The sequence below is a fragment of the Protopterus annectens genome, chromosome 10.part0, assembly GCF_019279795.1.
Source record: "Protopterus annectens isolate FY-2018-M chromosome 10.part0, PAN1.0, whole genome shotgun sequence".
Taxonomy (NCBI): Eukaryota; Metazoa; Chordata; order Ceratodontiformes; family Protopteridae; genus Protopterus; species Protopterus annectens.
The window spans coordinates 1,582,389,434-1,582,414,111 of NC_056744.1; the positions used below are offsets into that span (position 1 = coordinate 1,582,389,434).

The following is a 24,678-nucleotide window of genomic DNA, read 5'->3' on the forward strand; positions in this document are numbered from 1 at the left end:
CTTCTCCCCTCTGGAACTATTGCGATTCAGTTAGTCTGGTAAAGCAACAAACAAGGAGGAAACAAGTCATATCCCCTGTGCCGAGAGGCCATGAGAATTTGGCAATGGGCGATAGCTTCCAACAGCTTTCTGATAGCAATGCACATCCCGGGGAAGTCCAGTGTGATCGCGGACAGGCTGAGCAGGTGCATTCTGCTCCCTCATGAGTGGTCTCTCAATCCCAAAATAGCGGCAGAGATTTTTCAGCCAATGGGGCCAGCCTTGCTGAGACCTTTGTGCCTCTCCCATGAACAACAAATGCAGCAGCTACTTTGCCCTACTTCACCTGGAGGGGGAGCCACTGAGAGATGCTCTCTCCCACGATTGGCCCACGAGTCTCCTATTCGCCTACCCTCCGATTCCCTTGATACCTCTATTTCTAAAGAAGGCAACTCAGTTGAGATGCAAGGTGGTCCTCATTGCCCCATTCTGGCCCTGTCAAGTGTGGTTCCCCTTTCTCCGGTCTTACCTTATACAGCCTCCATGGATCCTGGACGCCCGTCCAGATCTAATTTCTCTCCTCCAAGGGTTGACACAACCAAACTTGTCCACTCTCAAGCTGACAGCTTGGCTTCTCCACTTCCGTTAGTCGCCAGGCAAGAAGCCCTGCTTTCTAAGGTTTGTGATATTATTCTGGCCTCTCACAAACCATCCTCCAGGAAACTATACAGAGATAAATGGAAAAGGTTTTCTTCCTGGTCTAAAGAGCGAGGGTTGGATCCCTTTTTGGCCACTGCCTCTTTTAGTCTTCAATATCTATCTGAACTTTTTGAACATGGAGTGTCTGCATCTACTATATGAGTTAATTTAGCAGCAATTTCCAGTTTTCACAACGGTTTACAAGGCATACCAGTAATGTCCACTCGGCTTTGCAAAACTTTTCTTAAAGGAGTGTTTCTCAGTAGACTTCCACTCAAATGCCGGTTAGAAACATGGAATTTATCACTTGTACTGCAGGCCTTGTCTCAGTCCCCCTTTGAACCTGCTGCCAAATGCAATATCAAATTTTTGTCTTGGAAATTTCTCTTTTTGGTGGCTATCACTTCTGCTAGAAGGGTTTCAGAACTACAGGCCCTATGTATCAATAGACCTTACCTCATTTTTCATAAAGACAGAGCATCTCTACGTACTAATCTATCCTTCCTTCCCAAAGTGGTTTCTGAATTCTCGATGAACCGGTCAACTGAACTCCCAGTGTTTTTCTCTAACTTTTCTAACAAAGGTGAATACTGCCTACATTCTTTGGATGTACATAGGCAATTACGTTTCTACCTGGACAGGACAAAATCTTTTTGTAAGTCTGACCAACTTTTTATTTCTTTCTCTGGCCCCAGAATGGGAAATGCATTTCTAAAGTCACTTTATCTAAGTGACTCAGAGATTGTATATTCTTTTTACATTCATGTGTTAATGAAACCAGATTTCACAGTATCAAAGCTCATTCAACTAGGGCTATAGCTTCCTCGGTAGCCTTCCATTCTAGAGCCTCTATGGATGATATCTGCACAGCAGTCATTTGGGCTAAACCACACACTATCATCAAGCATTACAAATTGAATGTTATTTCCAGAGGAAGAGCTGCCTTTGGCTCTATGGTGCTCAGGAATGTTCTGCCATAAGGGCCACCCAGGTATCAGGTAGCTTGGGATTCTGTCCCATCAGTGATGAATGGGAAGAAGATTAACACCACTAGATAAAGAAGTTATGTCTTACCATAATGTTCCATCTATGTTGTTGACCTTCTTCCATTCATCAAATCCCACCCTCCGTCCCCCTCCATAGGCTCCTAGTAGATCATATGGGTCCTGGTGGTGTCTCAGGGCTTTTCTTTGCATAGAAATGGCCTCTGCTGCTATCTATTGTCTTTTGCAAACTCAATCTGAGGTAATTGGGAGAAGGGCATTGTGGGTAGCAGCTTAGCTTGAGAGTTTTTTGGTGCACGTGAGCTTGGTATTTGGCCGACACGGTTCCAAGGGCTCGAAACCGAGCCCATCAGTGATGAATGGAAGAAGATCAACAATATAGATGGAATGTTATGGTAAGACATAACGTCTTTTTTATATGTCTCTCACAGGCCTTAGGTCTTTCATCTTAATGCTGATTCTCAGTACTATATACCCTCATAGCAAGCACACAGATAAAATTCTTAATTGCCTGCTCTGTCTGTACCTGTAGAGAGCTCAATGATACCACCACAATGTTGCCAAGGAGTGCCACTAGAAAATGTTACCTTCATTTCTCTTTCTAAAGTTCCTCCTAAGAAGTCTAAGCTCAACTGGGAGACAGATAAGCAGAAAAGAAAATGACAGGGATCCTCTTTCCTTCTACAGAAAGGTTTGAGAAATTGCAAAGATCAATAGAAAAGAAAGTAGATACTACATCTAAGTAACCTGCTCCCCGACTTGTGCTAGTTTTCTTAACTCCCTCTCACCTTCTTATGGGGACACAATTGGTGCCTGATTCTGCTTTTTTCCTTTCCTTTTCATAGGTTCATAGATTGTTACTAGGCGAATCGCCCAAGGCCTTCATAAGCCTAGCCGTGTAAAAACCCATGTACCCTTATGACCATATTTATACAGTTGTTGTTAGCAAAATGATTCTGCGATCAGCACCGACTGCCTCTGTCCATGAGAGACATAGGTGCCACCCCCGAGATGAATTTACAGTGTTGAATGGGGGTCATTGAGGAGCTCTGTTTCACATGGAGTGGGAGCTTATTCCAGAGGGGCAGTAATCACTGGGAGATATATCTGTCTCTTCAGCATGTTCTGTTAATATCACAGGCTAGGTTGAGATCCCTGAAGCGAGTTATTCTTGTCCCATTTGATTTGCGGATGTTCAGCAATTCCATTAGGGCAGGGTCAGAGACTGCTCTGTAGGCCAGGCACAGGTTGCCTCTCAGCAGCCTGTATGATACAGAGTACAGTGACAGAGCTTTCAGACTTTCCATGTATTTCATGTTTTGGAGGCCCTGGATTCTCTTGGTAAGAAACTTCTGTGGTCTCTCCAGTTGTTGCAGGTATCTGGTGAGGTACATACAGAAGGCAGCATTGTACTTAATTAGTGGTCTGATAAGGGTCAAGTACAGAGGAGCTATAACCTCCCTGGTCTTGGATGCGATGCCCTTATTTATGAGATGTGCAGTGTAGAATGCTTTTCTTACCACTATGGACACATGCTGATCAAAGTTTAGATTGCTATCAACCTGTGTTCCCAAGTCTTATACCACTGAGTTTGAGCATAGAGGGGTGCTATCTATATCATAATCAGCAGGGGCTACTTCTTTGCCAAAGTGGATAATAAGGCCTTTTTTGTGTTAAGTTTTAGTCTGTAATTTTGGTACCAATCAGTCTGTGTCAGCCTTTTCTGTAATATATTAACATTTTTAGGGGGCTCTATTATTGTGCCCAGTTTACAGTCATCTGCAAACTTGGTAAGCCACTATCTGCTTTTGCCTGGACTTCAGAGAAGTAGGTTCCAAAGAGTAGAGGGCCCAGTACAGATCCTTGTGGTACCCCACTGGTAAGTAGTCTACTTGTGGAGGTGGAATCCCCAGCTTTCAGTGTGCATTATGTCGATGAGCCAGTTAGCTACCCATCTAGTAATGTATGGGTTAATCCCCAGCTGATATCTGAATGGTGGATAAATCAAGATAGGCGGTATGTACTGTTTTGCCCTCATCCAGGGCTTTGTGACATTCTCAAAGAAGTCCACCAGGTTTAATAAGCAAGATCTACCCTTGATGAACCTAAACTGGGTCAGATCAAGAGTTTGAAAGTTGCCTATGTCCTTGTGGATAATGTCCACGATGATACTTTCCATGGCCTTGCAGATAAGGCTGGTTAGGCTTATGGGTCGATAGTTCTCAGGCTCAGTTGATGGACCCCCTTTGTGCAAGGGGATTAATGTTGCTGTTCTTCACTCTGCTGGGACAAAGCCAGTTCTCAGGCTATGGTTAAAGACAGTGCAGAGTAGTTCTGCCAGGTCTTGTTTTAAATTGTTTAATAAGCAGCCTGGGGTGTTATCTGGTCCCACATAGGCTGTGTTTTTGGCCTTGGAGAGTACTTGTATGACTTGTTCTTTGGAGATACTCAGTAGAGGACTGGTGTCGGGAATGCTTTGGGGTATGCAAGGTGGTGTCGGGGGGGGGGGGTGAAGTTATTGCCAAATCTGTGAGCGAGCAGGTTGGCAGTTTCCTCAGGTTCAGTGACAGTGGTACTATCCACTATATGTTTGACACGCAGCTGGGAATTCCCTCTTTTTTTAACACCTTTATTGACATAGACAAATTTACATTTATATAAAAGTAATCAAGCTGTATTAATAAGTTCATGTTTACAGACATTACACATCACATATATTCCTATATATCATATCACCTAAGCAACATTACATAAATGATTCAATTCCTAACTTTTTTTTTTCCTGGCATTCCCTCTTAGATTTCAGATGTAGCTAAAGAATGCCTTATGATTGTCTTTAGCTAGGGATGCTAATTTAGTCTCATAGCTAGCTTTAGAGCACCTTACAATATATCTGATTTGCTTGTTCAAGCTGTGGAGTGTATCTTTCCTCTGTTAAGTTAGTTCCCTCCTGTTCTTAGATATCAGTTTATTTCTTTTGTTGTATAACTTATTTATACTTACAGTCCACTAGGGTGGCTTGTTTTTCTGAGAAGACCTGGTTTTGTTCCTGTTAGGTACAGCCAAGTCAATGCATTTGTTTAAGTGGCTATATAGGGCAATTATGGTAGCGTTGTCGCCTCACAGTTAGACGTTGCCCATTCGATCCTCAGTTAGAGCGTCTTCTGTGTGGCGACATGCGTGAACGGGTGTTCCTTTATTGAAAGTTGTGCGTTAAGCCCGGCAAGCCAGCACGTAAAACTCTACTGCCAATCATTAGCAGACCGGAGTTCCGCTGTGGCAACCCCTAACCGGGAAAATGCCGAAAGAGACAAACAAATATATTCCTTTGCATAGGAGTCATTGTTGTCTATGTTGACAGGGGCTTTGAAACGTTTTATACCATCGCTTAGTAAGCAATAGTTTGCTATGGAGAAATTTTTCAGTTATTTTACTCCTGTGGGGTTATGAGGTTTGATCTTTACTTCAAACAAGACAGATATATGGTCTGACCTTACCAGGGAGGGCAACACACTAGGGGTAGTGCAGTGATTCCTCCCCATGTTAGTGAGCACTAGGTCCAGGACATTTGAGCCCCTTGTGGGGGTGTGCACCAACTGTTCCAGGGCATTTGAATTAACAAAGACCAGGAACCTCATAGCAATTGTGCTTGTGCTCATGTAAGTTGCACAATCGATGGAAGGTTAGTTGAAATCTCCCATGACAAAGGTGTTTGGCTGTATGCTGAGCGAATCTAGCAAGTCCAGATGGATGGTGTGCTTCTCCTGGTTCATGGTGGGGGACCTGTAGCTAACAATGGTGTGGAAGAGTATTTTTTATAGTTAATTGGACCTGGCATAGCTGAAGAGAATTGTACTGTTTCACATTCTTGAGGTGTCTTTGGATTTAATGAAGATGGATACAGCTCCACCTTTGGCTCTTTCATGCTCATTTTGGAGTCTGAATGTGTGAAAGGCATTGTAGCCTTGTATGGCTGGGGTGTTCTCAGAGGCCTTGAACGAAGTCCCTGTGACTGCACAATCATCAGCATCTTCCAAGGTGAGGAGCAAGGTGTGCTTCCAGGGAGTGCAGTTTACTGTTTAAGCTCCTAGCATTAAGCAGCATGACCTTGAGTTTGTCTTTAGCTGATTTCTTTAAATCAGAAGTTTTGTTGTTTGGACATTGCCTAAAAAGGCAGTACAGGGTAGGCAAGCTTCTATGCCAGTATCCGAAAGCCTTGAGGAGACAGGTGAAGTCCATCTCTGGCAAAGCAGCATGGACTGTCGACCATGTCTTCCCAGGGAGACAGATACTCGATCCTCCTGGAGTGACACCAGAAACTAAGCCAATTACTGAAATCAATCATTTTTGTCTGTATTGTGGAATCATCCTCTGTAAAGATAGAATTCTGCTTAGGACTACGGACATACCCGCCTAGGACACATAACCTGAGAGTTTGGTCATGTCTGTCTTGATATAGTACAGAGGGATACATCTCAAGTCATTCACACTATGCTAGTCATAACAGCACACAACACAACAACAGTGAGTACATGCATGATTTGATGGCTCCTGACACTGACAGGCAGCTGACAGTGACCTTCTCTTTGTTCAGCCTTGTGAGGGGGACATCTTGTGTCTCAGTATTGAGTCACCTATAACCAGAACATTTTGTTTGGAGGTGTTTTGCCTTAGGGGCTTAATTTTTGAGACACTGATATGTGTGTGTTGTTATGTGTGGTGGTGGATTCTATATGTGTACCAGTATGTGTATGTTGTTCGTGCTTGCGATGTCTTTGGTCTTTTGGTAAGCTCTTAGTGAATATCTCCATGTATGTGGGTTTATGTGTCTTGACCTTCTCTTGTGTAATATAGAAGGTGTGTGTGCAGACAACTTGTATATCTTGTTTGTTGTTATGTGAGAGAACTGATTCTAATTTCATGGTATAGTTACATCTCTCACATACTGTATTCATTTGCTTTAGGAGTAAGTCGTTGTCAGTATACATGAGGCAATTGCTACATTGCCTCTGGATGTGCATGTCAATCAGGTTGACTGGAGAAATGGGGGGGAAATTGTCCATCCATTATGGTGAGTATATATTGTAGTGACTAGGGATGGGCTTGATGAACCAGGATTTGCTTATGAGCCTAACAAGGGGGGCTATTCTGTGGAAATCTAAGGGTGGAAGACTGTGTAAACATCTCAGAATGTGCAGCTGAATTGCTCACTGGGTAGCAATGTGCAGCTGCATTGCACACAGAGAAGTAGTGTAGCTAAGGGAGGTTCTCTAGTAGATGTCAATGGAAAATTGTTGTTTCTAAGTGTTTGTGCCTATACACTGCAGTGCTAAACCCTGTTGTGTGGTGTGACAACATACAGCAGAAATCTTGCCTCATGCTCACTGACAACCCTCTACTCCTAGTCAACATAAACACAACATGTGAGAGATGCAACTATATTAACAACCTTGAAGCCATGCTCTTTTGCACACCAGTCAGTACATATGACAATGAGTGGGTTTTCAGCATACACACCTCACCTTCTACTCCACCCAAACCCACATCACGCATAACTACATATGCATAGGCTCTCAACAGAAACATACCTAAACATCATAGACTTCCTAAACGCAAACACAAGCACGCTACACATAATACTTCCTCAACTGAACACAATACATATAATAGCTGTTGCACCAGTGTCTCACCTGTCTAGCCCTTAAGGAAAAACACAAAATCAAACATATTAGTCATAGGTGATTCCATCGTGAGACACACAGATGTCCCTCTCACCAGGCTGGCTAAGGAGAAGGTTCACAGTCAGCTGTCTGTCAGGTGCCTGGATCCGCTATATCACACATGCACTCAAGTCTCTCAAAAACAGTTAATGTTATGACTCTGTTGTAGTCTATGTTGGTGTGAATGACTTGAGATGTACTTCTCTGAACTATAAGAAGAGAGACATGACTGAGCTCTCAGACTAGGTGTCTCAAGCAGGTATGCCCCTAGCATTAAGCAGCATTTTACTTTCCCCTAGGATGATGCCTCAATACAAACAGAAAATGATTGACATCAATAACTGGTTTAGTCTCTGGTGTCATTTTAAGGGGATACAGCATCTGTCAGCCTGGAATGACATGACTGACAGATCTCAATGCTTTGCCATGGTCTTCATCTGTCACCCCTGGGATTTTGCTATTGGCTAAAGTTCTTGCTACCCCCATAGTGCCTTTTTTTAGGCAATGTCTCAAGGACAAAATTCTGGACTTAAATAATCCATCTAAAAACAACATCAAGGTTATGCTGCTAAATGCCAGTAGTCTTAACATGAAACTGCACTCACTGGAAGCAATCCTCACCTTGGAAGACTTAGACATTTGTGCAGTCATGGAGACCTGGTTCAAGACTGTGGAGAGAATCCCAACCATACCAGGATACACCTCCTTCCACATGTTCAAACCGCAAACTGAAGGCATGAAAACTAAAGGAGGCAGTGTATCTATATTCATTAAAGATAAATACACCTCCAGATTGGTTAAACAGTATGATCCTCTGGAGATACTTCAGGTGCAATTAACTGTTGGCAGGACATCTATTCAAGTTATTGCCAGCTACAGGACCCCCTTCATAAATCAGGACACCCACTCTGCCTATTTGGATTTATGTGAGTCTCTCAAGATACATCCAAACACCATGGTTTAGGGTGACTTTAGCTAGCCATCCATTGACTGGGTAAATTATTCATGCTAAAAGTCACTTGCCCAAAGGTTCCTTGATTTTGTTATCTGCAAATGCCCTGGACCAACTGGTTGACACCCCCACATGGGGTGCCAGCATTCTGGATCTTGTGTTTACCAATATGGGGGACTACTGTAGCACCCCCACCATGAGTTCTTCCCTTGTGTGATCTGACCACAAATCAGTCTCGTTCGAAGTAACTATCACACCTGACCCCCCCAGCAGCAACTAAACTAAAAAACTTCTCCAAAGCAGATTATAACCTCTTACAGGATGGTATAAATAGCTTTACTGCATCTCCCCCCTCAGATGGAACTGGCAGCTATGCCGATTTCTAAACCAATGGTTTATACAAACACCTGTATACCTGCATTGACTTCGCCATACCTAATAAGACCAAAACAAGCTCCTCAAAAAAGTGCATATCTGCCTGGTGGACAACTGCCATTAACAGGCTTTACAATAAGAGGAAGAAATTGCTGTCTAAGAGTAAGAGGGAGTAAGCCCTAAACTGTAAACACTCCCTTCTCAGCTTAAACAAGCAAATAAGACTTCTTGTGAAGTCCTCCAAAACAGACTACAAATCCAAATTAGCGTCCTCAGTTAAGGACAACCACAACGCATTCTTTAGTTACAGTTGTAACCTAAAAGGAAAGGCCCAAATTTGTGCTGAACTGGTAGTTCATGATACCACATATACTGAGCCTGTGGACATAGCTAATCTATTAGCCAACAGTTTCTGTGAAATCTTTATCCCCCTGTCCCCACCACACATACCTCATGACATCCCTACCACCTGTCCTCTACCTACCTTCTCTAAGGCTAAAAATACAAACATCTGTGGGACCTGATAATATCCCAGGTTGGGTCCTACAATGGCTCAAACAGGAATTAGCAACACCACTGGCTATCTTTTCAATCATAGTCTAAGCTCCAGCTTCATCCCAGCTGAATGGTAAATGGCCACCGTTATCCCCTTGCACAAAGTGGTGTTTCCACTGACCCTGGGAACTACAGATCTAGTATCCTGACTAGCCTTATCTGCAAGGCCATGGAGCAAATCATCATGGACCTTATCGAAAAAGATATAGGTAACGTCCAAACACGTGACCCTACTGAGTTTGGATTTGTCAAAGGGAGATCATGCCTGTTAAATCTGGTGGACTTTTCTGAGACAACACTAAGGCCCTGGTAGAGGGGTAATCTGTGCATACAGCCTGCCTAGACTTAGCCAAGGCTTTTGACACTATCCCCCACTCAGGCATCATTGACAAACTCACCCAGCTAGGTATCGACCCTTATATCATTAGATGGGTCACTAACTGGCTCACTGACAGAACCCATATAGTCAAAATAGGGGAATCTGCCTCCAACAGCAGGCCTGTAACCAGTGGTGTTCCACAGGGATCAGTCCTGGGACCTCTACTGTTTGGAATCTATTTCTCTGAAGTGCAAGTTAAAATTAAAGGTTTGTGACTGACAAAGTTTGCTGATGATTGCAAACTGGGAGCAGTCATCGAATCTCCAAATGATATCAACATCCTGCAAGATGATCTTACACCAACAACTGATTGGTGCCAAAGTCATGGCCTTAAACTCAATGCAATAAAATGTATTATCATACCTTTCGGTAAGTGCAATGTTTCTGCTAACTACCCCATCGATAACAACTCCCTAAGTATGCACTCAGTGGTGAGAGACCTGGGCACACAGGTTGACAGCAACTTTACCTTCGATCACCATGTCTCCACAGTGGTAAGAAGGGCATTCTATATTGCTCATCTTATAAATAAGGGCATCGCATCCAGAAAAAAAGAAGTTATAATCTCTCTCTACTCTTCCCTTATAAGGCCAATAACTGAGTATAACACCCCTTTTGGTATGTGCCTTTCTAAGCACATGCAGCAATTGCAGATACCACAAAGGTTCCTCACAAGGAAAATTCAAGGTCTTCAGCATTTGTCCTATATAGATCATCTGAAATTGCTGTCACTTTATTCTGTTTCATACACACTACTCAGAGGCAATCTATGCCTTGCATATAAGGCAATTCTTGACCCTGCTTTATTGGAAATGCTGCATATCTGCAAGTAAAATGGTACATGGGTTACTTGCTCTAAACACCTTAACCTGGTATGTGACATTAATAGAACCTGCTGGAGGGACAGATTTGTCTCCCAGGGGTTATCAAACCTTTGGAATGGACTCCCACTTCATGTCAAACATTGGCCCTCTTCAAACACAATCTGGACAATTGGATAGGTAATCGTAAATTCACCCAGGGGGTTCCACCTGTATCCCTCTTGGACAGGGGCAATTGGTGCTGATCAGTGAAATAAGGGTAGAACTTGGCTAGACTTGTAAGGGTCCTAGGGCCGTTAGCCTAGTAACTTCCTATGATCCCATGATCCTATCCTTACTTACACACCAAAAGGTGGAAGCAGCCAAGATGATACCTTTACATGTAAGTATGAGATAATCATTATCAGTTCGGAACCCAACCTTTTAGCCTCACAACAGCTTCAGTGTCTTTTATTTATTTATTTATTTATTTATTTTTTTTTTTTACCAAATGCATGACTTTCATAACCACATTTATGAAGTTACCAGAGGAAAACATTTCCCTATTTTGATGGCTGGTTTCTAGCAGCCAAAAGAAGAGACAGTCACTTCTGATATGTGCAGTCTGTCCCTTCAGACCTTATGATTTCTACAGTTCACACTGTGCACAGTGTAACGCTGCATCTAAAATCAACAAAGCCTTTGATTTAGGTAGGTTTCACCCTTGATAACAAGACATGTAAGGCTTTTTGACTCTGTTGACGATTTCAGACATCCTCTCCACTGTTAAATTTCTGCTGCAAGAAATGATACTGGCAACCCTTTGACTTGTGTCTCTGGAGCAATTGGCTCCTCAAGTGAAGCACTGAATAACATTCCTTCACTGGACACCCTAGTGTTCTGTGAGCTAGTCCTTCAATGGACACCCCTGAGTTCTTTGGCCTACAGATTGTCACTAGTTAATGCACTGTTGCAAATTTCTAAAGCTTTCATGAGGCAGTTAAATTGATGGACGAATCCTCACAGCCTTCTGTTTGGCAAAGCCTTTCTATTTGTAGAACCATCCACCAAGATGGTATCTGTCCCAATTTTGGAGGAACCTTCCTACCCCCCAAGCCTGATTTACCCCTGCAAAAAATGCCCCAATTTTCATTCCTAATTTACTCGTTTATACAGTTTTCTGAATCCCCCTCATCACATGTGACTTTTGAAGCTGTCTGGTACACAGAAAAGCACAGTACATGACCAACATACCAGTCGCAACAATAATTTAAAGAAAGCAGACACTCATCTTATATCTCCCTTTGTATTAAACAAAAATAAATTATCTTGTATGGTAGAATTTTGCAATACAGTTCATTAAAGTCTACAGATTTTACACTGTCTCTGATAATGTGCTTATATTTTTCTAGCATTTTGTCATTCTTTGTTTATTTAAACATGTCTCATAGCAGTTTCTCACATTCCTACTGGATGTGGGAAGAATTTTTTCTATTCAGTATTTAAATTTTATAATAATTAGATGTCCAGATTTTTAGCCAAATATTACTACTTTTCAAGACCCTTTGTTCCTATTTTCAGTATCTGTAGGTTGAAAGATATGATGGTATTTACAGCAAGATGCTTACTGCCTATGTCTAGGATGAGGTGAACACTGCAACAGTCATATGGCTTACAGACTCTGGTTCAGTGCTGAGTCAAAACTGCATTTAGATATGCTAGGGATAAGTCATTGAAACAGGAGAGTATACCAGGGATAAGAGCAGTCCTCCTGCTATATATATATATATATATATATATATATATATATATATATATATATATATATATTACATGGCAGTAGGATTGTTATCTATGCAGTCAGGTAGTATGGCCATCGTATAGTATATCGACAAAGGATGTAAGAAACACATTCATCTTTTATGTGTTTTTTTTTTTTTTTTTTGCTGGGTGGGTAAATTTCCTTTGGAGAAAAAACTTCAGTTTTCTTAATTTTGTTGATGTTTTATTACTTGTCTCATCAGGAAACTGGCACCTGATTTTTAGTCTCAGGTTGTTCCACATGGAGATTTCTGACCTGTTTATGGAGATTTCAGACCTGTTTATGGAGATTTCAGACTTGTTTATGGAGATTTTAGACCTGTTTATGGAGATTTCAGACCTGCTTATGGCGATTTCAGACCTGTTTCAGTGCTTACTTTTCAGAAATCTACTCACTGGCAGGCTCAGCCCATAAATGCTCACAATGATTCCTCTGAAATCCTCTCTTCCCCTTCCTGTTAACAAAATTCTGCAGTCTCACAATTTTGACCCCCCCCCCAAGAAACCTTGAAAGGGTGTAGCAAAAAGCAAGCATATTTAACTTCCATTGCATACACCAGAAAACATAAAGCAGTGGGCAGTTTTGGGAAGTATGTGTTTGCATCAGTCCCCCTTCCCCATCCTTGCTGGCTTTGAATTATCTTACAGACAGTAGGAAGGAGATGGAAGAGGAAATTCACCATCTGATAGAGGAGCTACCAGGTTGAAGAATGAGAGACAATGTGCAATCTTATGTACAAGCCAATTATAATGAAGCAGAAGGAGGTGCTGTAACAGCAGGATCTGGCATTGTGTTACACTGGTACACCTGGCTGCCCCTCAGAAAGTTCGCCAAGGGCAATAAGGAAACATTTTTGACTACCTTTCCTCAAGACCTCTCTTGTTTAGTCAAAAAGTTTTAAATGAATGGAAGAGAAGGGTGAAATGCTCACTGTGGTCTGCTGTGGCTATACAGTTTCACCCTTTACTGTGTAATTTAAAGGAACAAGCACTGTGTGTGGTCCTGCCATGGTACACAACATCAGCAGCAATAACAGGAGAATGCTGGTCAGACATTCAGTTTGGAACAAGATTAAGGACCAGTAGGTTAGGATTCTAAACACTCACCGTGAAGCTGCAGTTAGCAACAGGGAGGACAGCAACACTCCTGAGACTTTGCCTGGCTGTTCTGCTCAGGACACAGAGGCTGATTTTCCCTCCCACTGAAGACTTGTAGAAAGAGTTTGAAGGACATGTTGATAAGGAAGACAATGTCCATAGGTATATCATTACATTTCACCTCTCTGCAAAAATTCCTTCATTACCCTTGCTGGATATTCCTTTCATAAAAAACAAACAACAAGAAAAGAGATCTTGACGGGCCTCAGAAAAAGAGCCACTGAAGAAGTCCCACCACATGCGAAAGGGTTGCAATATTATTCCAGATTATTTTTTTGGTGCCAACAAAAAACAAAAGGATCACAAGCCCATTTTAGATATCAATTATATCCTGTTATTCCAAAATAAACCATTTGGGTAGTTGCAGTGATCCTTACATGTGTGTCAGAAGCAGACTCAATGTGATCTTTGGAACTTAAAGACGTTTTCCTCCACATCAATATCACTAGAGTGAAAAGCTAGGGAACTGCACATATGTGTCCTCTATGTTTAATTTACTGACACTAAATTATTTGTCTGAGATGGTGGATTTTGAATGTGATATACCTGATAACCACATCAGACCACAAAGCAAGAGTGGAATGATCTTTTCAAAGATAAGCTCCTTTTCCAGTCACCAACTGCTTTGATCATAACCAACCCGATGATGTTCATTCTTTATAAAACCACAAAATACAGGGCCTGAAACGCAGTATCCAGCACTGACATGTGCCATCATAAGTGGTTCCACTTCACAGATTTTACAAATGACAAAAGGTGACTTTTAGGATTAGGTAGTTTGTACTTGAAATTAATGCAGATCTTTGCAATATAGGGAAGGAGGCAAGATTCTCCCCATTGTTTATGTTTGTGCATATCACAGTACTTGGGAAATATAAGGGTTTTAAAACAAGTTTGCTTGGGTGCAACTTGTTTAAGATCTATGTCTCTGTGTGCATACCACAGTGTTGGGGTAATATAAGGATTTTACAACAGCTTTGTTTTGGTGCTCCTTGACTGACATCTATTTCCCTGCATGCATACCAAAGTCTTGGGGTAATATAAGGGTTTTACAGCAGGTTTGCTTGAATGTTACTTAGCTAAGAACTGCAATATTAGTGTAAACACACATAACACTCCTGTTCTACATGCAAACCAGGTGCTTCTTGTACAACCTGGTACTAAGTGAAATATCAGGGGTTGTTTTTTTTACAGACAAAATTTGGATTCTAAGTGCCGGCATCTACTGTTGCACAAGCTGATGCAACAACTTTATACAAACACAGAAAGTGAATGAACAAGCAAGCCAACCTACTGCCCAATCAGAACAGTCCACTCTAAGGTTTACTTTGTGATTCCCAAGCTCAGAACTGACCAGGCTACCCATTAATGCCACTAGAGCTCATACCTAAGTCTTTTAACTTTAAAATCACTGAACAAGCACCCAAAAGTGCAGAAACACAGCAAACACAACAGAAAAAATACCGGCGACACCTAAATGAAATGCAAGAGTACAAGAAGCAGCAGTTAATACAGTAAAAAATACAGATATACTTTAAGCTATAGAAAGTGCATAAGCACAGGAAATAGTGCTAAAATACAACAGCAGCTCTTAAAATCAACAGTGAAAAGTGCAATACAGCATTGTGGAGTACTTACCTTGCTAGTATAGACCTGGACTGCATCAGATACTCTGGAGGCATCGCTAAGCATTTGTAAACTCAGTGAACATGAGTCAAACATCATGCAAATGCGAATAATTTATACAGGCACAGAAGTTCCTGCCACCTCAAAACTCCTTTTCCTGGATGCACATGAGGTAGTATTAGATGTGGTTCTGGCACGGCACACAATAAAATACCAGCAAAAATTTAGGAGAAAACTCAGCAATAAGGATGAATTCCAGGGCTCCAAGAGTCTGACCCTTCTCTCTCCTCCTTTTCTTTCTCAGCTCTGGTAACCTACAAATATAGCTTAGGTTACTGCAACAGCAATCTAACCACATTCTCTTAGGTTACTGCAACAGCAATCTAACCACATTCTCTTAGGTTACTGCAACAGCAATCTAACCACATTCTCTTAGGTTACTGCAACAGCAATCTAACCACATTCTCTTAGGTTACTGCAACAGCAATCTAACCACATTCTCTTAGGTTACTGCAACAGCAATCTAACCACATTCTCTTAGGTTACTGCAACAGCAATCTAACCACATTCTCTTAGGTTACTGCAACAGCAATCTAACCACATTCTCTTAGGTTACTGCAACAGCAATCTAACCACATTCTCTTAGGTTACTGCAACAGCAATCCAACCACATTCTCTTAGGTTACTGCAACAGCAATGTAACCACATTCTCTTAGGTTACTGCAACAGCAATGTAACCACATTCTCTTAGGTTACTGCAACAGCAATCTAACCACATTCTCTTAAGTTACTGCAACAGCAATCTAACCACATTCTCTTAGGTTACTGCAACAGCAATCTAACCACATTCTCTTAGGTTACTGCAACAGCAATCTAACCACATTCTCTTAGGTTACTGCAACAGCAATCTAACCACATTCTCTTAGGTTACTGCAACAGCAATGTAACCACATTCTCTTAGGTTACTGCAACAGCAATCTAACCACATTCTCTTAGGTTACTGCAACAGCAATCTAACCACATTCTCTTAGGTTACTGCAACAGCAATCTAACCACATTCTCTTAGGTTACTGCGACAGCAATCTAACCACATTCTCTTAGGTTACTGCGACAGCAATCTAACCACATTCTCTTAGGTTACTGCGACAGCAATCTAACCACATTCTCTCTCTGAATATTTAACATGACAAATGGAAGCGACTTATTACCTACTAACTGATTAAGTATTTAAAGGGGGAAAGGCTAACTTTTTCTGCACCTGGTGGAACTAGGACCCTAAAATCCAAAGACACTAACAGCACAGTTGTGTTAGGTTTAACTTAGTATAACAGAAGATGTTCATCTAGTTGTGATAATACAAGTGCTATTGCAGTAGGGACACCCTCCCTCTATATTTTTTTGTCATGTTTTTTTTAACCAGGGTGTTAATATATATATATATATATAGAGAGAGAGAGAGAGAGAGAGAGAGAGAGAGAGAGAAACACACACACACACACACACACACACACACACACACACACACACACACACACACACACACACGAGATAGGTGGCGTAAGTTGAAATTCTGTGTATTGTTGACCTCTGTTGGTCAGTAGATAGAAATGGTTGACAGTTGTGCGATATTTTTAGTCCCATGGGTAGGAGGATATGCTCTATTATGTGTGTGTTCCTAGGCTTAGCCTCGGAGCATGCGCTGTAGTGTGTGTCAACATAACGCACATCTACATTTCTGTGGATCAACTAATAGTAGCAGATTTATATATATATATATATATATATATATATATATATATATATATATATATATATATACACGTATATACAATATAAGTATTGAAATTGCAGAACATCAAACCTCTGATTATCGAGGACCAGAGGATCAAAGTTCTGCAATATCGAACTCAAAATAAATAAATAAATAAACTAAATGTGAAAACATGAAAACTTCTTATTTCACGTTTTGCAGTGGGGAACGCCCTCCTGCCCCCTCCACACCCCCTGCTACTTAAATGTACCAACACCGAGATCACAGTACAGTGAAGAGAATGGTACTGTACAGCAAGGAATGGGAAATTTACTGTTCTCTTCACTGTAGTGTGATCTTGGAGTTGGTATATTTAACTAGCAGGGGGTGGGGGAGTGCATCCCCCCACATGGGGGGGTGCAGGAGGATTTGCAAGAAAACTTTTTATCTTTTTTAATTTGTTCTACTTTAATGTTCACTGTTGTAGAACATTTATCATCTCGTCCTCGATGATATGTAGTTTGAAGTTCTGCAACTTCGATCATTTGAAGTAGACCCATATATATATATATATCTGGTAAAAAACACACTAAAAATGAAGATAAATTTCACTAACTAAGAACGAACTTCGTGACACAAAAGCATTCAAAAAGAATTAAAAGGAAAACACCAGCAACTCTTGTATTATACTTTTAGGAATAATTATTTGGAGTTCAGCAGTCAACACCCACAATTCATGAAAAACAAACATTGTGAAAGGGCAGTTTATCCGGCTTTCCAGACTCATTTACAAAGATGAGGTTTTCTTGACAGAAGGATTCTACCTAAGAAATATATTTTTAGAACAAAAATATCTGGAGCACTTAGTGGACAATCTCTTCCAAAAGGTTTTACAGCACAGGCACTCCAGGTATCCACCAATCCTGGAAACTGGCTGCACAACAAGATCACTGAACAGACCGAATAAAATAGACTAGGTGGTGAGTTTCCACCTGCCTATGTCCACTGACATGTTTAGAATTAGAGGAGTCCTTATCAACAATTGGGACATCCTTGAGGGAGAGAAACGCTTAACAACTGTACTTGGAGCAGCCCCAAACTTTTCTTCAAACAAACCTCTTCCCTAGGATGTTTGTTTGAGGAAAAACAAATACCCATCCCCGCAGGAAGGGATAGCAACAGACCCTGGGATGTATGACTGTGGCAAATGCATGGCCTGTGCTTTTGTACAAAAGGGCAACAACATCTCTTTCCAGCACTACAATAAAACTACCCGATTTCATGACCACTTTGACTGCAACTCTAACAATGTGGTTTACTGCGCTATTTGTGTACGCTGTGAAAGTTTTTATATAACCAACAAAGGAGATGAAAGTGAACAAAAAGAAACTGCAACCAAAAACAAAAGGTTCGCTTGGAGAACCAAATAAGGGCGCCAAGACCACAAAGTAAAATCCAAATGGTTTATTCAAAAACAACGAAAATAAATGAGTTTTAACGCTAAGCACAGAAAATACGTTTTCGAGCGTCTTCCTCAGAAATCAAAACATTTTTTGTTTCACATACTCAATATATAGGCTGCCATAAATCAGTTAAAAGGCAATCGTTCAATATCATAAAAATATCCAATAAAAACAGTTGTTCAATAAAACAATCAATTCAACCCACTCAAGTAGCCATAAAATGAGTCAAGTGTATAATATCAATTAACAATATTTGTGTATAATGTTACTTATACACAGTTGAATAAAAAACATTTTGAATCAGTTAAATCAATAAATATCATTTGAAAAAAATATATGTATCGAATGTATGGATTTGTATGTATAAATTTTCATACCAGACATAGAAGTACTTTAAATAAAGGAAGGAAAATTCATGTGTATACTGCCATCTACTGGAAATTTATAATATTAAAGTTTTGCAGCTCTTAACTTGAGCACAGGAATAATAGATAGTTTGTCATTTTTTGGATTAATTCCCAGTCATATCTATTATTCCTGTGCACAAGTTAAGAGCTGCAAAACTTTAATTTTATAAATTTCCAGTAGATGGCAGTATACACATGAATTTTCCTTCCTTTGGTTAAAGTACTTCTATGTCTGGTATGAAAATTTATACATACAAATCCATACATTCGATACATATATTTTTTTCAAATGGTATTTATTGATTTAACTGATTCAAAATGTTTTTTATTCAACTGTGTATAAGTAATATTTTACACAAATATTGTTAATTGATATTATACACTTGACTCATTTTATGGCTACTTGAGTGGGTTGAACTGATTGTTTTATTGAACAACTGTTTTTATTGGATATTTTTGTGATATTGAATGATTGCCTTTTAATTGATTTATGGCAGCCTATATACTGAGTATGTGAAACAAAAAATGTTTTGTTTTCTGAGGAAGACGCTCAAAAACATATTTTCTGTGCTTAGCGTTAAAACTCATTTATTTTTGTTGTTTTTAAATAAACCATTTGGATTTTACTTTGTGGTCTTGGCACCCTTATTTGGTTCTCCAAACGAACCTTTTGTTTTTGGTTAAAGTTTTTATATAGGCAAAACCAACAGAAAGCTAAGTGACCGCATAAAGGAACACACCACAGCAATCTGCAAACAGGACAGTTTGAATGCCTTAAGTAAACATAGCACACTCTGCCTGAACTTCACAGGCTTTAAGTTTATGGCATTAGAAAGAATGGCTGAGTTCATAGGAGATGTGGACATGCCCTTGCAAGTCCGAGAGCTAAAATGGCAGATTGAACTTAGAGCAGATGGCAACCCAGGTCTTAATGGAAGCCTAAACATCAAATGTGCCTTAAAATGTTACAGAGATTGAAAGTATTGAAATGTGAGTTAACTTGATTTCATCAGAAGTATGTCATATAGAATCTGAAAGTATAGAAATGTGATCTGACTGGGTCTTATAAAGATAAAAAAGGTTTTTTATTATTTTATTTTTTGCACACTAGTCCACTTTGCACACGATACCTCAGGGCTTCTTTTTTTTGCACACAACTCCACTTTGCACATGATACCGCAGGCTTCTTTCCAAGTTTCTGTTCCAGGTATATTTGTTGCACATGACCCCGGTATGCACACGATACTACAGGATTCACATGGCACCCCTCCTGGTTAATTGATCTACCTTTTTAATGATAATGAAGATGCACACAGCACCTTGCAAGACTACTGTTGTTACATTATTATTGGATAGGAACTGTTGTGTTAATTTAAATAAACTACATAAAGTAATGTATTTAAACAATGTTAAAATGGTTGCTTGTATTAATGAAACATGTCATTCTGAAGAAGTCTTGATATTAAAGAAGACGAAAGTGCTAAATAATACAAGAGTTGCTGGTGTTTTCCTTTTAATTCTTTTTGAATGCTTTTGTGTCACAAAGTTAGTTCTTAATATATATATATATATATATATATATATATATATATATATGGTTCCACTTCATATCATCGAATTATCATTTCATCGAATTTCAAATCATCGAGACCAAATCGTCGAAAACTCATTTCGTCGAGAACTCATATCATCGAATCTCAAACCACTGAAAACTATAAAGCAGCTAGAAATAACATCCCAGACACTGTTTACTACATTTATGCAGGGGGGCAAGCCCCCTGCGCCCCCGTAAATTAAATATACCAACTCCAAGGTTGCACTACAGTGGGGTAGGAAATTATATTTTTCCCCTACTGTAGTGCAACCTTAGAGTTGGTATATTTAAGTTACAGGGGGTGTGGGGGGTGGAGCCCCTACATGGCAGTGCAGGGGGGCTTGCCCCCTTGCATAAACATAGTAAAAACTCTGTAGGATGTTATTTCTAGCTGCTTTATAGTTTTCAATGATTTGAGATTCGATGATAAGAGTTTTCGATGAAATGAGCTTTCAACAATTTGGTCACGATGATTTGAAATTTGATGAAATGATAATGCGATGATATGAAGTGGAACCATATAGATATATATATATATATATATATATATATATATATATATATATATATATATATATATATATATATATATGTGTGTGTGTGTGTGTGTATATTATATATATATATATATATATATATATATATATATATATATATATATATAAAATTTATTTATTTATTGGCATTTGATTACTGGGAATGTCCAACTGGGTAGAAATCCATTTCCAGCAGAGGCCAAGGGAGAAAAGCTCCAAATTATTACAAAACATTTTAAGAACAATAGTTTACAATATTCAAAAACAAAACAAAAACATCTGCAGTTTAAATAATTATAATAAATTTGACATAATATAAAAACATTAGTTATTATACAATTCCTTCCTATTAATATTGTAAAATGTGCATGCTGATTGGCCACCCCAACCAGCGTGCCCGTTGTAAATCCCACAATATACCAACGGAAAAAGGTCCGGTCGCTTGGACTTTTTTCCGTTGGTATAAACTGCCCCAAAACCTTTTTTTTTTACAATAAAAAAGAGAGAGAAAACAAAGCAATGGAGACTTTCTTTTCTCCATTGCTTCGGTTTCAAAGCCTTGATGTACTGGGTATGCGTGGGAATGCAAGTCCCATACGCATGCGCAGTACATCAAAACACAGACACAGTATACCACAACCGACAGAAGAACAGCAATCCACCGTTATACAAAGTCATTATTTAAGAAAAGTAAGTATTTTTTTCTTAAATAATGTCATTCTATAATAGCAATAACCGACTCCGTGGTTGTGGTATATTGAAGATTCACCCATGTTTCCCTTTGCTTAATCACTCGAGCTTTGCCCTCATGATTAAACCACACCAACCGTGGGTAAATCTTCAATATACCACACCACGTCATCGGTTATTGCTTAAAGAAACGATACAAGTTCCTAACCTATACATAAAAAACAAGGCTCCATCCTCCCTCCTCTGAGGCAAGAAAGCTGTGAAGGTTTGGTGATGGAACCACTGACTTCATTCAGCTCTCTTCAAGTTAGGATACTGCAACGTTGATCTATGTGAACATCTAATGTTATGGTAAATCAACCAACACAACTGTACTGTCTCTTTTTCTGCCTAGGTTCTTGAACAAGCCAATATCATCAGAGGGTCTGTGGAGTAGAAAAGATTAATTAATAGGGAAAGTCTAAGGATTCCTGGCTGAATTACTTTTTTTTTCTCTTTTTGGAGCAGGGATATAGTGTTTGTGCCATAAACAAAAGAGGAAGCCTTGGATAGCATGGTTTTGGGAGTTCAGATAGTGGCATGAAGTTATGAGATGAGCAGAAGGATAACTAAGTGCTTTGTTGTACACCTACCCCCCAGAAGACATGAATAACATTCTGACTGCATTTGTGCATTGTTGTGGAGGTTAACCCCCCCCCCCCATCCTTACTTGTTCAATGGGGAGGCTATCTGTTACAGTATAATGGGTTAAATGCAGCTCATATTTACAGCCAAAGACTTCACTGTAGAAAAAATGGAGTAGGTCATTTTGAATATAAAAATAACTATTCAGAATACATCTGCAAGTTTGTACAACGAACAATGTAATACACAGCTTACAAAAGTATATAGATATAAAATATGTGAATGACTGCTATTTATAGACTGTATCTAAACAGATGTGTTTATTCATTTTTCATAAAACAATGAAAAAAAAAACACACTTTCAATTTGTTTATCTAAACCATTCCCGATCTCAGAATATTTTACATAACAAATGGAAATGACTTAATACCTACTATCAAGTATTTAAAGCTGGATATGCTGATTTTTTTTTCCTTGATTGGTGGAACTAGGTCCCTAAAATACAAAGAGACTAAAAATAACAATGTATAAAACTTACTGATCTCCAGCTGTCTTTGAATTCTGTCCTTGCAGCGGTCACGATATTTGGACTGTGTGGCGTTGTACTCTGTCATTACTTCTACAAACTTCCGTGACAAAGTGGAGTGCTAAGAAATTAAAAAGACCATAATATATGTGGATCATTCCCATTAGTGTAACATGAAGCATCTTTGTGTGGTAATATTATCTGCATATCATTATGTTTATTTACTTATTTACTTATTTTATACTGTTGTCTAATTATATTCCATTAGGCACAGTCTATTTACAGTAAAGGCTAAGAGAGAAAAGTATCCTTACATACACCAGTTAATATGTAATACAGTTACTTTAATTTGTTTACATAAGAATAGAAGAAATTATCTATTTCTTAAATCAATCCATGTTTGTGGAAGAATGCTGCACATTTTTAAAAGTGACACAAAAATTGCTATTGCCCATTGAAATCCACATATGATAGAAAAGCATTCTGGAGAAAAGCATTCTGGGAGTGCAGTGATCCTGTAACAGTAATCCATAGCATTCTATATATTCTATTAAACTTTCTGCAGTGTACATGCGTGAAAAGGAATAAAGAAAGGTTCTGCTGCAATGCCTTCTGGGAAACATACCCATTCTGTTATGAAAATAGCGCCTTTGAAAATATGCTGGTTATCTAGTTGCGGTCATTAAATTACTTATTTGTATTATTTGCTTATTTATGGAAGTATGTATGCATGAATATATGTATTTATTTATGTTTGTTTACTAGAGGCACTAATCAGCAACGTTCAATTTCAAGCCAGCCCTGGGTTGTGGTAATGCAACATATACTAAACACTGTAGTTGACAAACCACTCGAATGTAGAGGTGCTGAAGGTCTTGACTCGACTATGAGAGATGTGAAGATATTAGTGGCGTTTTATTTAATAAAATGCCACTAATATCTTCACATCTGCTCTCATATTTTTGAGTCAGAGACTACCTTCAGCACCTCTACATTCGAGTGGTTTGTCAAGCTACAGTGTTTAGTGCGTTATCTATTGGTTCCTGATTTTTCAAGTAATGCAACATATATTCTGGCTACATACACATAGGCCAAGTTACATCTCAAGATTAGTATGCATTTGGTGTTCTGTATACCATTAGATACACCAGAGATCTTAAGGATAGAAGATTTATTACCGAGGCAGTGAAAATGCGAATGTGAAGTATAGCAAACGTAAAAGACATTGAGAGAGAGACTGAGGAAAGAGAGAATGAATTGAGTGGAGAAAGAGAAAGAGACGGAAGAAACTAAATGAAGAAAAAACTGGAACTAACTATATGCTTGTATAGAAGAGTAAACTAGAGGGATACTATGTACATATAAACATATAATGTCCAAATGATAGCAGTAGATTGGAATTTTAGAGGGCATCATAGTGTATGGTCGGGATAGTATGGGAGCTTTGTGGCCTGAGTTAAGGCATTTGCACTGGCTCTGTTTTTTTATGTAGGTATGCTTTAAATTGTAGTCTGAATTTGGCATAAATGACTAGATCCTTTAAACTGAAGCTCCTGCCATAGTTTAAGGGGTAGAAGTGAAAAAACTATGGTGGCTGCACTGTAGTTTTGTTCTTGGTATTTCAAGTTATGGCCCCAAAAGGGCTTGGTTCTTCAGTTTATTGCCTGGTGTGACAGGAATGATTTTAACCGAGACGAGTGACACAGCATCTTGGCGCAGGAGTTAAAGATCAGGGATCAAAGTAGGAGGTGAGCTTTTTCCTTTATTTGTAACCAGTTAGCCTTTTGAGTTGAGATGCAGTGATGCTCATTTTTATGGGAGTTGGTTATGAATCAACAGATTTTATTTGACAGAGATTGTAAGGTTGAGGTGTTTTTCTTAGAAGATGCAGCTATGATGGGTTGTCTATATTCATATTATATTCATATTATGTTATTCATGAAGGAGCATCTCTTTAGGAAAAATAAAACAAGAAAGAGTGATCAACTTCCGTGGGTAGCAATTATGTTGTCAGTGGTGA

The 24,678-nt window shown here is 39.4% G+C and overlaps 1 protein-coding gene across 1 annotated transcript in view; it reads right to left on the reverse strand.

Annotated features, from left to right (window-relative positions):
- Positions 1-24,678, reverse strand: part of STX1B (syntaxin 1B) — a 915,847-nt gene that overhangs the window by 155,594 nt on the left and 735,575 nt on the right. Inside the window, exon 6 of the mRNA XM_044086235.1 lies at positions 22,671-22,779. Within this exon, the coding sequence (XP_043942170.1) occupies positions 22,671-22,779 (109 nt within the window). The remainder of the gene's footprint in view (positions 1-22,670; positions 22,780-24,678) is intronic.